Below are 14,179 nucleotides of genomic sequence, written 5' to 3'. Positions count from 1 at the left end.
CTCAAAATTATGTGTTTATCGACAAAATGTCAATAATCGTACGTCTTTATCATCTGTAATTAATAACAAAAAAAAAACAGTAGTGGCAGAGCGTAGCAGTGGCTAGCTATAGGGTCAGAGACCGTGGTAGAATTATTGGTCAGTCTGCAAGTAGGTGACAGGGTTTGCATAACTGGATTTGATGTATTTGAACCATTACAACACAACTGCATTAATTAAAAAAAACATTACATCAATCGTGTCCAAGTAGGCTACCACGCATCGCGCACTCGAGGTGGAATAAACAAAGTTGATCCAGGCCACATCGCCACAACATTACGATTTCTGGATCATATCCCTATATTTGCACACAAGTGTGACAACAATAATGCGAATGCTTACTCGAGGAAAGTCAAAGTATCCTATGCAGTCAATCACACTAAGGGAAATAGGTTATATCCGCGCTTATTAGTCAGCCTATCTATTCTATCTATATGTGTAGGCTATAGGTTTCACATTCCCTTTTAATTCGTATCCTCTAATAAGTCTACAGTTGTCATCACAGATAGGTTGTTGCATAACTTGAGCATGTTGCATGTCCATTTATATAGAAACATAGGCCTACTTTCGAAGTCATTCGAATCATTTTTAATAATCCACGTTTCACAATATACTGTGCAAATAAAGGCCTAGACTCGCGATCAACTAATGTTGTTGCGCTGCATTGCCTCTAAGTGTCGGCAACTGACGATACACATTGGAAATGTGCGTACGCCAGACATGAAGTTTGCGTGGAGGACCGCAAATTCTCACGTTCAAGTCAGTCTTCGTACATCCGGACGTGAGCGTGAGAAGTGGCGTACGCAGCATTTTTGTACGTACGCAAGCTTTGTACATGAGGCCCCTGGTCCTCACATTTAACACAATCCATCTTCAAGAACAAAGTCATCCACTCCATCAAATGCCCGGGATTGCCCACGAGTAGCTTGTGTGAGCATTTTAGGCTGAACATGGGAATTCTAGGTTTAGTGTAGGCCTAGGCTTCACCCAGGCTAGGCCTAGGCTAGATTACGCTACCAACCGTAGGCCTATAGGAATGCACATTAACTTGTCAGACCGAAAGTGAAAGTAACCCACCTCCGTGTTAGTTTTTTCACCTCCGTGTTAGTGCTGACAAAAACACCACGACAGACAGACATCTCATTGGGTTCCCTCCTCCCTCACATAGCCTATAGGCCTACCTCCAGACGCAACATGCCGATAACTTAACTCCTCTAGATTAACAGACAGACTGCTAACGAAATGGCTTCAAAACGTTCTCTTCCCGAAGAGGACCTCACTTGTCCCGTCTGCTGCGATATCTTCAGGGACCCGGTCATACAGCAGTGCAGCCACAGCATCTGTAAGGAGTGCTTGCATCGGTTCTGGGACATCAAGAAATCTCGAGAATGCCCAGTGTGCAGACGAAAGTCACCCAACGGTGAGCTCCCTCGGAACTTGGCATTGAAAAACCTGTGCGAGGCCGTCTTACTGGTGAAAGGTTCCGGGACATCGCAAGGGCTGTGTACCTTGCACGGTGAAAGTTTCAAGCTCTTTTGCCTGGATGACAAAGAGCCCGTGTGCGTCGTTTGTCAGACTTCTAGAAAGCACAAACTGCACGATTTTTGCCCCATAGATGAAGCTGCTCTCGATTACAAGGTGAGCCAAAATAACATTTCTTCTTCAGACCACGACAATTAATGCTCAATCCTTTATCAGAGAATGAACTATAGGCTACATAAAGTAGGCTATTGTCACGACGCTGAACTTGGGACTAGATTCATTTAGCGGGGAGTTAAGTTTCGATTCCACCTTAAATATTGCAATTTTCTACCGCCAGGAGGCAGTGTTGACCGCAAATCCGCGATGACAGGTATTTGCTTGCCAAGCTGCAGATAAACAGGCATTATTCACAGACGTATAAAAGTCTCTATTTCATTTTCTTTTGAGTCTATTGCTGAATCCTTTGATGAATGTTGTCTTATGTCTTCTATTAATTAATTTATTAGATATTGTACTTGGTTGGTCATTGGAAAGAGGAGAGAGTGTACTTGTCAGATGTGGTGGAATTTCCCCGGCCAAATGCATTATGGGAAGTGTGGAGCTGGAGCAAATTTAGTGCTGAATTTCTACGATCTGAAAAATGCAATATATTTTCAAAGTGATTAAAGCGGCATTTTCCACTATCGGATTTCACATGGGTGGTCTCATTGGAAAGAGGAGAGCGTGTCAACTTGCCACATGTGGTGGAAATTCCCCTGCCAAAGTAGGTGTGGGCCATAGGGAGTAGATTTAGTGTAGAAGAATTTCATAATCTCCCACAAATTACATTTGTAATCACCACCTCCCCCCACACACACACACACACACCAAGTACAAAATGTAATAAATTAATTAAAGGTGCTCTATGCGATGCCACATTTTTTAGGCTAAACTTACTGCAAACATCACCTAACCAACCGCTAGTTGTCTGTGTCCTGAATACTCTGTAAGAAAACACGATCTCTGTAGACAGCCCAGGCTCCAAAAACGGCAACAAAAACAACCTGGGCAAACCTAGCCCATAAAAACATAACACACTGTTCCAGCAAATCAGAGATGAGATGCGTGTTTAGGAGTTTCAAATGCACGGGAGCAGCACGGGAGGGAGGGGGAGAAAGTAGCGAGCTAGCTCTCTGTAACACAACATTTATCAAAAGATTCAACCCAGAAAATAAAGAAAAAAAAATTAATAATCAGCCACCAACTACACCCCCCCCCCCCCCCCACCAAGTACAATATCTAATACATTAATTAATAGAAGACATAAGACAACATTCATCAAAAGATTCAGCAATGGAGTCAAAAGAAAATGAAATGGAGGCTTTTATACGTCTGTGAATAATGCCTGTTCATCTGCAACAGCTTGGCAGGCAAATGCCTGTGTCACCGCGGATTTGTGGTCAACACTGCCCCCTGGCGGTAGAAAATTACAATATTTAAGGTGGAATCTGCGATCTGAATCTAGTCCCAAGTTCAGCGTTGTGCTATTGTCATAGGCTACCTGTAACACACTGTGTCATACAGAAGAACCTTGATTGACAAGCAAAAACAACTTAAATATGTAGACCTATCTCTCTCTCCATTAATACTGTCACTGTCCGTACACTGTGCTATCAAAAGACATGGCTTCGCTGTCTCACACTGTTTAGATAGTGCAAACGAGTATTCAAACTCATTTCCTGAACATGCCCTAACAAGAGGGAGACTGACAGTGCCCTTCTGAGACTTTTTTGAAGGGCGGATTTTGTCATGTTGTTTGTTGTTGATATTCTTTGTTTACACCATGTCCATTCTGTCTGTCTTTGAGGTGACTGTGACATGCTAACCTGTTGAATGTGTGTTGATAGGAGGAGCTCAGCAATGCACTATCTCCACTGCAAGAAAAGCTGAAGCTTTTAGAGGACGTGAAATACACCTATGATCAAACCGCTCAGCTCATCAAGGTAATGCACTAGGCAAGATATGTGTTCCTTGTGCAAGATGTTTGTTACAAGTCATGTTGCATCAGCCTATCCCATTGACTGAACTACTGGCCTGGGGTCAGTGTACCATAGTCACTGTCACTGTAATCAGTGTTGGGGATTTCCATCAGGTCAGAGGAGGGGCAAACAGTCAGTGCTTTCAGTTTTGTGTTGTTTCTTAAACGAAATGAGCATGGCTTGGCCTATATATGGCATGCTCATAAGTGGTCTTCAAAATGATCTGTTATTGTATATTATCTGTATGCTATATCTATCTATAGATCTATATCTATCTCTATCTGTCTATAGATATAGATATAGTTATATATATATATATATATACAGAGAGAGAGAGAGAGAGAGAGATAGATGTATATATGTGTGTATTTTATCTCTCTCTATTGTGTATTTTATAATTATATGTGAAGATGATGCAAACTGATGTGTGACATAAAAAAACATCCAAATGAAAGTAAAAGATAAAATCATTCTTCATCACCTGACCAGGGCCAGACCCTTCTTACTGAAAGGCATATTAAGCTGGAGTTTGAAAAGCTTCACAAGTTTCTCCGAGACGAAGAGAAGGCCAGAATGGAATGTCTTAAGGCCGAGGAGAGGCAGAAGAGTGCTGCTGTGATGAAGAAGATTGAAGCGATCGGCAGAGAGATATCATCTGTCTCTGAGACTATTCAAGCCATACAGAAGGAACTCAAACAAGATAATGTGACATTTGTACAGGTAATGCAAACTGTGCTCATTCCATGTTAAATAGTTTGTATCAAATTGTTTTGTCCAATATGACTTAAAGGTGCTCTAAGCGATGTTACGCGGTTTCTAAGCAAAAACATTTTTTGTCACATACAGCAAACATCAACTCACCATCTGCTAGCTGCCTTTGCCCTGAATACACTGTAAAAAAATGTGGTCTCCATTGTTCCAGCCAATAACCGACGAACGAGACGCGCGTTTAGGAGAGTTTTAATTGCATGGTAGGGAGAGGGAGGGAGTAGCGAGCTAGCTCTGTTTTGTTTGAACGTCAACAGAAGTGACGTTAACCATCATCGCTTAGAGCACCTTATAAAACTGGAAAAAAACAACAGCTGGTAATGAAAATAGTGGAAACACTATTGGGGAATTGGCATGAACATAAAGTTGTACATAGCCTACAACAATATTAATTAAATATCAAATTAAAGTAAAACCATCAATTATCACCACTACTACTACCAACACTACCATTACTATACTACAAGTACTATGACTAGTACTGCTGCTGCTACTATTAATACTGATAAGGTGTGTAGAAAAATGTTTTTATAGGCCGTCTGTGGAATAAACAGCAAAAGGGAAACAGAAACTAAACAAAGTCTAAAATGTTACCAGAAACATACTAAGCAGACATGCCAAACAGACCCTCACCACATGTAGATTACAAGCAGGTGCAAAGTGCATGGTATCGGATTCAGTGGTTCTGTGTGACTATTGTTTATTTACAAGTACATGACTAATACTGAAAGAAATGGTGTCTTGTAAATCTCTTCTCTCATGGAACCTTTACTGTTACCTTACTGTTATGGGGTAAAAAATACCAGGAACTTTCAGATATGCCTTGTCCTTAAGAGCGAGAGACTGGGAGAGTCCATAAACACTAAATATATTTTCTAATTTTTCAAACAGAACTTCAAGGCTACAATGGAAAAGTAAGTCAAATACTCATAATTTATTTTGTCTAGTCATTTCTCAAATGAAATCCATGATAGCATTGACTCTTGTTTGTTTTTCCAGGACTAAATGCACCTGGAAGACTCCAGACATGACTTCAGATGCTCTAATTGATGTGGCAAAGCATATGGGCAACGTCAGCTTTCACATCTGGAAGAAGATGCAAGAGATTGTTGAATTTGGTGAGAACAATAGTAGACCACCAATCTCAATAGAGAACATAGTATACCACCCCAATTTCCATTCCACTCCTTCAGACAGAATACCAGCTGAAATCAGTTGCATTGTTTTTTTTAATCAGGGCAGCAGTTTTCCGATTACATTATGTGCTTGCATAATTACAAAAGGGTTCTCCAATGTTTTCTCAGTTAGCCTTTTAAAACGATATCAGATTAGTTAACAGAATGTGCTTTTGGAACATTGGATGAATGGTTGCTGATAATGGGCAATGTAGATATTGCATTTATTTCTTTCATTCTTTCAATTCATGTCATTTAGAACATTAATGACATCCAAGCTCCAAACTTTTGCACGGTAGTGTACATGTTTAGCAATGCTAATGTGAATTGCCCTGAATCTCCTCAGCTCCAGTCATCCTGGACCCCAACACAGCGGCCCCACACCTCCTGATGTCTGCGGATTTGACCAGCCTTACGTACAGCGACGTTATGGTGCTGGTGCCTGACAACCCCGAGAGGTTTGACTTCTACCACTGTGTGCTGGGCTCCGAGGGCTTCGACTCCGGGACCCACCACTGGGACATCGAGGTCGGGGAAAACTCCCTCTGGTACCTGGGCGTGATGACGGAGTCCACCCACCGCAAGGGGAAGGCCATCTGGAACGGCGTCCTGAGCTTGTGGCACATGTTCGGGGAGTACAAGTCGCAGTCTCCGGAGCAGGCCCCTATGCCGCTCTTGGTGAGCCAGCGCATCCAGAAGGTCCGCGTGGAGCTGGACTGGGACGGGGGACTGGTCTCGTTCTTTGACCTGGTCAGTAAAACATACTTGCTGACCATGGCGCACACGTTCACCGAGAAGGTGTTTCCGTTCTTCTATAATTTCTGTGTGCTCGCTCCCCTGCGGATCTTACCACTTAAACCGTCTGTGACAGTGGGATAGCACAGTTAAAGCAGCTGCCTTTATATTGAAGCAACACAGTCTCTGAAAATAATGGCTCCAAGCTCATTTTGATGCCACACTGACGTATGTGAAGAGAAGAGCACAGAAAGCCATATGATTATATTTCATGTAAATTCAACGTTAATTTTTCTACAAACCGTTTATCACAGCAGCCAGCTGCTTTGAAAGGTTAAGTTCCGCGCTTTCACGTGATATGCTTGTGATATCTGTGTGATGATTACATGGTAAGCAATTCAGCAGAGAAGTATGGGTGTGAATTTGGACACATTTTTTTGTCCATTAGTTCGTTCCTGTAACTTACGGGATCCATTTCAAAATTCTCACCATAACCTATAGGGCTCTACATCGTCAGGCCCTGCTTATCTTGCCAACATGATTCTCCTACACGCCCCCTCCCAGTCTCTCAGGTCTGTCAACCAAAATCAACCTTTACTGAGAATGTGGACTGTTTTAAGGTGCAAGTGAAGACTTGTTTAGGCTAGCTTTGGGGTAACCTCTGTCTTTTATGTATTGATCATTTTATCTGTTGTATTTTTACTTTATTTTATTCTTTATATTGTCTACGCACATTGTAAAGCACTTTGTGACCCTGTCTGTGAAAAGTGCTGTATAAACACATTTTACTTACTTACCTACTGCCTGCAATATTCAGAACTTTCATGAAGATGTAGGCCTATGGATTGAGAAGGGGTACAGGACAGGTACACAAGGGTCAAATGTTTTTTTTTTACTGAGGTCTTACTGTATATTTGTACTGTATGAGGTCTTTCTGTATATTTGTACTGTATAAGTGTGACTGTCCGTCAGTTATCCCCAACTGTACCGTGCACAGCGTTCCTAACTGCGTAGCCTTTAATTAAAGTATGTGTGCTGCACGTCTGCATCCACTGTATCCTCTGTCTCCTGACTGCCCAAAACAATTTCTCCTGGAAGATAATAAAGGCTGATCATTATCAATATTATCAGCAAAAATAGAAAGAAATTGATTAATTGCTGTATGTAACACACTGTAGCCTACTGTGTGTAACCTATTTACTAATATGCCACATAGTTTATATTTTTTCTTATACCGGCGATTTACTGTAAACTGATCATTTTATATACTGTATATGTGTGTGTGTGTATTTAGCTGCTGAATACCATTAATCTTTGAATCATGTATCATGTCACTGGCCTTTAAGGTGCACTCAGATGTTTTGTTGTTGTATTCATTTACTCCACAAATCATGGAATCACGTTCTGGTGAATTGACCATAATCTTGTACTCATAATGAATCTTTTTTGTTGTTGGATTAGTTTACTCCCTAAGTCGTGAAATCATGTTCTATTGAATAGCATCACCGTTATTGTTATTGTAAGAAATGTATTTCAATTCATCATAAAATGGCCCTGATATGTCACTATATATTAAGAAAGCATGTTCATTTCAATACTTATATCACTGACAACAGTATTCCGGCCAGGATTGTCATTTAAAAAAGTGAAGTTGCAGCCCTCAACTGATGTTGATGTCGTCATGTTGTGTTTTGGCCTATCTACTACACTCAAAAAAATGAAATCTCACTATTGTTCATCTTAATAAATCCTCTTTCGTAGGATTTACAGAACAAAATTAGGTTTCTAAGGTGAAATTGAGTTAGTTGTGTTATTTCAAATCAATAATGCGTTTTTGCTGATTAACTTAACATGTTTGCATTGGATCTACACAACTTTCTTGAACAAAACGCATTAGATTAGGAAATTTGTCCCTCTATAGTTGCCGTAGCATTATTTCACAATTTATGAGGACCATGGTGAGGACTCCGCCAGAGACTGTTGAGAAAGTGAAGCTCCGCCATTTTTTCCTTGCTTACTCACGGAACATTTTTGGATCCTGTAATTGCAAGGTATGTATTTGTTGCTGTTCATAGTGTTTTTGTTTTGAGTTTAGCGAGTTTGTCGTAACAACAACTTAAATAATCATTTTAGTAGATCTTATAGTGTACATGTGTTACTAAACTCGAGCAGCTAGCTTCTAATGTTAGCTACTAAATCTGTCATGGTGGCTGGCGAGCTATGTCATCTCAGGCTAGAATTCTATCATGTTTCCCAGTTTAGTTTTACTCCCTACTGAAGATAGACAGGGGTGGTGCCTTGATGGGGTTATTTCATATAAACCACAATTGAATGTTCATAGAAGTGCCAAGGTCAAGACAACTTCATGTATTTAACTGGTAAGATAAGATAGCAGCTATCGTTAGCCCCATACAAACCCTGCCTGGGTTTATGTGAATACTAATTGTTGGATCAGTATCGGAAAAGTTTAATGTTTAAACGTAACTGTTAGGTGCACCCCACTCTGTTTGACCAAATTATCCTTGTGTGTCATGAACAATTATGCAGGCTCTAAAGTCCATCAAGAAACATTTTAATCATTTTAATGTTCGTGTAGCAAACTCTGCCATCTTGCCTAGTCTCTCTGTAGCTGCTAACATTAGCCACGTGTAGCTGCAAGTACAGCAGTTGCAGGAACATCAGACTTGTCATTATTTTTGTATTGCTATCATAGGCTACTTGGCTCTCATCCGGCTTATTTATCAGTTAAAGAAAGCAAATGGCAGTTTCTTGCATGGGAACTTGTCAATTTTAAGCACACACATTTGTTCTTAACCACTATATTCGGGAGGTAAATAATTTCACATTTGTCATGCTAGAAGCTGTCTACTCTTCAATGTTTGAATGATTTGTTAATCACAAACAAGTAACTAATTAAATCACAAACAAGCCAATCTAATTAAAGGTTATCTTCCTAGTACAATTTTATTAAAATTCTCAATTGATTCTGTGATCTAATATTATTATAGTTTTACACATTTTAGTGTAAATTTGTTGAGTTTGATATACTTTCTCCCCACAGGCCTTTATGTGGCAGTGCAAAGAGCGCAAGACCGGAGTGTCATCAAGGTCTCATTTATTGAAGTATTACAGGTTAGCTCATGGTCACTTTGGTCACAGACACCCATGCCATATGCTAATTGTAGGGATGTCCGATATTGGCTTTTTTGCCGATATCCGATATGCCGATATTGTCCAACTCTCAATTTTCGATTCCGATATCAGCCGATACCGATGTCGATATGTGGGTTATTTTTCCTCAAAACTAATTTAGGTAACATCACATATCTCCTGTTGTGGAATTAACACAACATGCTTAATGTTATTGTGATGCCCCACTGGATGCATTCTTGAATGCAACAAGGGATACCTTCTTATACGTAATTTCTGCAACAATGGTAGGCTAGCCTACTGAAAACGTTTGGATATTCTGTTGTTTTCTGCTGTTGGTTAAATAGATAGACACACATATAGGGAAAACACTTGATATTGAATTTATGTGCTACAATGCAGGCCTGTTAACTGTATGACAACAGTGGTTTATTTAAACTACATCATAAGGATTTATTTTGTCAGTCATCATGCTCATTTTAATGAGTAACAATGAAAGTTATGCTGTATTTATTGCCAACAAAATTCCGCGATGTCTCCCGCGAGTCACGTCAGGCAGACTGTAGCCTGTCTGTCCGGGATGAGCTGTCCTCTGTTGTAGCTCCTCCCGGCTAGCCTCTGAAGATCGATCACGTTTACGTAGTAAGCCAGACCAAGTCAGACTCAGTCCATCTCAAACAAGCCTATTGCAAATCGCAAGTTTAACGTCCGAAGGAGACACTTGAAAATAATTCCAAACCACAGACATAATGTTGAAACAGAGCGAGCAAGTTTGTTACTGCAGCCATCCATGCTTGTTTGTATGCTTCAAGACGCAGCTTGATGAGGTCATCATCTGTGCGCCGGTAAACGCTTCAGGAGCGCGCGCATAGGCACTATTTGGGTGTAACGCAAGCATTATTTTATCGGTTTTAAGGCAAAAAAAATCCGATAACGATATTAACAGATATTACATTTTTGTGCTAATATCGGGCCGATAATATCGGTGGGCCGATATTATCGGACATCTCTAGCTAATTGTAATTCTTTCTGTATTTCCAAATGCTGGGTTGTATTGTTACTTGTTCTTCCTAGGCATAAAAAAAAAAATTCTTGGGTTCCGGTTTCCGACCGACCCTGTCAATTTATGTGCGACCCAAATTTATTTTATGAGCTTGGGGAAGAAATAACACTAAATAGTCTAGGCTACATTAAATAAATCCACAAATAAAAGGCGAACTATAATTACATTAATTACCCCTTGCGTTATGTATAGGGATGAGCGTATTCTCTCTGTTACAAAGTAGCCTATGCACAGCTGTTCACGAAGACGATTGTTTTCGTCACTTACCAAGGCACTCGCAATTTTGTCCAAACACCGCAACTTTTTCGCAAATTTGACCAATCATCGTAGTTTCACTGTGAAATGTCACCTACCGCAACAGTCCCTCGCGCAGAATATTGAGCCAGATGGCACACTTACTTCTGCACCTTCTGCATATGACGCCAAAGACTGCCCTAAGTGTTCGTTCCTCTGCAGTTTTGATGACAATAAATAGAAGGCTAACGTTAACGATCTGCTTACTTGCATCTCTCAACCTGGTGTTGCTAACCTACCTAGGCTATGAAAGTAAGTTAATTAAGGCCTACTTGGTTTACTGACATTTGAGTAGGCTATGCAACCCATTGGCAAACGTTTACCTGGATATGTCCTTTTAGCTTATGTCATGTTTATGTCAAGCTTATATTTGCTAGCTTGTGGGCTTAGTTTGAGTAGTGCTACCAAAATCATAGAAATTAATAAAATTGCAAGACATTTACCTCTTCTATGATCCAAGAATAATTTCATTCGAGTTGTTTTTTTTAACATTTATTTTAACTAATGACATGGAAGACATTCCCAATTGCATCCACAAATGCACTATGCAAAAGTGATTTACACTCGTAGCCGAACACAGTGAGATGCAAGCCTTCCAATCCACTCAGAAATGTAATTAGGCTACTCGCACGTCCTTAAAGGGGCAGGCAGTCAATTAGACGTACACCACCAATGTAATGACATTAAACAGAAGTGTAGTCAAATAGTTTAAATCAATATGAAATTACTAGATACTTACTTGGATATTAGTAATTATGCAGGCCACAGACTATGAATTATTAAAAAGATATTAACTTAATATGAATTACAAAATATATGAATGTATTGAAACATATGACATGATACCATCTCTTTAGGTGACTGTCTTTTTTGGACAGTTCTACTATACTGCTTTGTGAATTACCTCAGTCAAAGCATTTTCACAAATAAAGTAGGCCTACTTTGATTTTCTGTAATCCTTACTGTTTACCTTTGATTATCCTATTTAATAAGCATCAAGATTATCAGTGTGATTTTGGTCTTACTAACCTTAATTGCCCTAAATTTAAACTATTTTTGCAATTTTCACTTCCTCCCGCAATTTCTCCACAAGAAACAGCTAAAATCACCGCAACTTCCATCCAGGCATTTTAGGTCGCAACAGTCTCAAAAAACCTCGCGAAATCCTGGAGGGATTGATTTTCTACCTATCCCTTACTGCCACTGGAAAAAAAAAAAAAAAAAAAAAAAAAATTCCCTACCGACCCATGGCCTCAACTGACAACCAACAGGAACCAAACCTTTTTTTTTTTTATGCCCTATCTCCTCTCCCCTCATAACGTTGTCAGAATGTCAGAACTCGACATCAACTGCTCCAGGCTGTCTGCTGTGTGTGCGTAGGAAGGGAGGAGATCATGGCTGCCATTGACCAGGTTAGTGAGAAGTTGTTTTGTGCCTCCCACTTTGAAAACCTGTGATCCAATATTAGGCCATGAGCTACCGGACCTTACCATGCAACTGCTAACTTTTTTTGAAAGGTCTTACCTTGCTGACATGAATTTGAAAGTTAACATTGACATAGGGGTGTACTGCCTGTTTCAACCCCATGAATAGATTTACATTGAAGATCAGTGCGTTCCAAAAATCTCTTTTAACATTTAACTTTGGGGGTTGCATGGTAAGGCATGTTAAACATTAAGATACTTAATTTGTAAATGTAAGTTGTATGTTCATTTCCCTATTTTGCAGAATCATACCATTGGCTTGTTGAGAACTTGCAACCTGAAAGCACTTGTGTACGAAGGCTCGGATAAACTCACAAAGGAATACCTGGTAAGTGTAAATGAATATCAAAAAAACAGTAAAGCATTACAGCAGCGAGAGTAGGAGTGGTATGTCTTGTGGCAAGATGGGTATGAATGATTATGGCTTCTTATATTATTTTAGTACCCATGGACATTTCCTTGTTCATGTTTCGGTGCTTGTAATGTTTTGTTAAGTCTGTCTATATGCATATTAAAGCAGAATGCATGTTACAGCAGAACAAGTCACCATTGGTCTGTTTGTCACTGACCATGCATACACCCTTTACAGACAAAGCTTCCTAGTCTGTGTTGGTAAAATGTCACCCAAAGTTTTAATCTTTGGTTAACTAGCTTTTGAGTTAAAAGAAATCATAGACGTTAGAGGGATTTGGGAGAGCAGAGAGTCTAAAGCAATGGTTCGGAGTGAATTTCACCCTAGGGTCATTTGCACGATGACCACGAGCCAAACACACCCCCAGAAGCTTTTTTCCCTTGGTCGAACATTGGTCAAGTTCGCACTATCAGTCTATGTTTCAGCCCAATGGCTTAGCATTAGCACTTTTGAAACCAGAAGTGTATCTCGTAAATTACCCCACTAATAATGTCCGGAATATTACCAAACTTCTACAGTAGTACAAAAAGGGTCTGTAAACAACACCTACTGCAACGCTACATCGACGTCACTTTGTGATTTGGGAAAAGCCCGTAAAAGTCTTGGCAGAAAGCGATGCATAAGTTTTATAAATGCTTGTATTTTCAGGTCAACACTTATTGACCTGAAAATACAATTTCATATATCATCCAGTTATCAATATATGACTATGGAGTGTTGAATTCACTAGCTTTTCCTTTACACGTGTGAATTTCGCAAAGGACTTTTACGGGCTTTTCACAAATCACGGAAGTGATGTTGACATAGCGGTAGCAGCAGAGAGTAGAAGCTTTCAGGCAAGTGTTATTTAAATAAACTCCTGGTGTAGGCTACTTACAAACTTTCGACCAAAGGAAAAAAAGCTACTGGGGGGGGGGGCGAAAGGGTGAAATTCACTCAGAACCATTGCTTTAATTTAAAGGAGATGGGAGATGTGAGGTTAATCCACTGAATTCAAACATATCTAAAGACATATACTTTTGTTTGAAAAGTCATCAATTAAATGTATTTTTTTTGGTCTGTGGTAAAGGACGCTGACTGATGCCCAGAGCCAGATGGAGAAAACCACCATCGGGATCTTTGCAATCAAACATGAGGGTGCCAATGCCTCCACTAGAAGATGTAGACATTATAGTTGAATCACTAACAATGTAACAAAACTAAACATGCCGTGTTTAGCAGAGATATTTTTCTGTTCATTGCATTTCTATTTTACTAAAAAATGTCCCTGATGGTTTGATGAGAATGGAGCTAAATAAATGCAAATTTGTTTTGAAGACCGTGTGTCTGTTTGCTATTTGAACACATTTGTTCAATTTTATTTAGAAATGTTATGCAGAACAAATTCAACTTGTTTACTTTGGATTTACTTAAGAACTTTGTTTTTTGGATGAGTTTATTTAAGAAATTTTTGTCAAGTGTGGTTCCACGTAACTGTATCACTTAAACTTAAATTAATATGGATGTGTGCTAGATATCTTTTTAACTTAAATTAATTGAACCTAACAATGTTACTTTGA

The 14,179-nt window shown here is 39.7% G+C and overlaps 1 protein-coding gene and 1 long non-coding RNA gene across 2 annotated transcripts; both read left to right on the top strand.

Moving 5' to 3' along the window:
• The first annotated feature begins 1,281 nt into the window (after positions 1-1,281).
• LOC143118575 (nuclear factor 7, brain-like) lies at positions 1,282-7,787 on the top strand. The gene is made up of 6 exons (XM_076279606.1): positions 1,282-1,677; positions 3,408-3,503; positions 4,029-4,259; positions 5,199-5,221; positions 5,307-5,425; positions 5,829-7,787. The coding sequence occupies exons 1-6, from the start codon at positions 1,282-1,284 to the stop codon at positions 6,359-6,361; spliced, it is 1,398 nt and encodes a 465-aa protein (XP_076135721.1). The 3' UTR covers positions 6,362-7,787.
• Positions 7,788-7,918: 131 nt separating this feature from the next.
• On the top strand, positions 7,919-13,936 carry LOC143118748 (uncharacterized). Its single transcript, XR_012986207.1, has 5 exons — positions 7,919-8,268; positions 9,279-9,349; positions 12,053-12,136; positions 12,453-12,536; positions 13,690-13,936. It is a non-coding gene; the product is annotated as an uncharacterized LOC143118748 (long non-coding RNA).
• The last annotated feature ends 243 nt before the right edge of the window (positions 13,937-14,179 follow it).

The sequence above is a fragment of the Alosa pseudoharengus genome, unplaced genomic scaffold, assembly GCF_046254945.1.
Source record: "Alosa pseudoharengus isolate Yale_2024_CS ecotype anadromous, Long Island Sound unplaced genomic scaffold, YU_APseudo_1.1 YU_APseudo_1.1_scf_12, whole genome shotgun sequence".
Taxonomy (NCBI): domain Eukaryota; kingdom Metazoa; phylum Chordata; class Actinopteri; order Clupeiformes; family Clupeidae; genus Alosa; species Alosa pseudoharengus.
The sequence above is the reverse complement of the archived record's forward strand: the minus strand, read 5'-3'. Positions and strand labels throughout refer to the sequence as shown.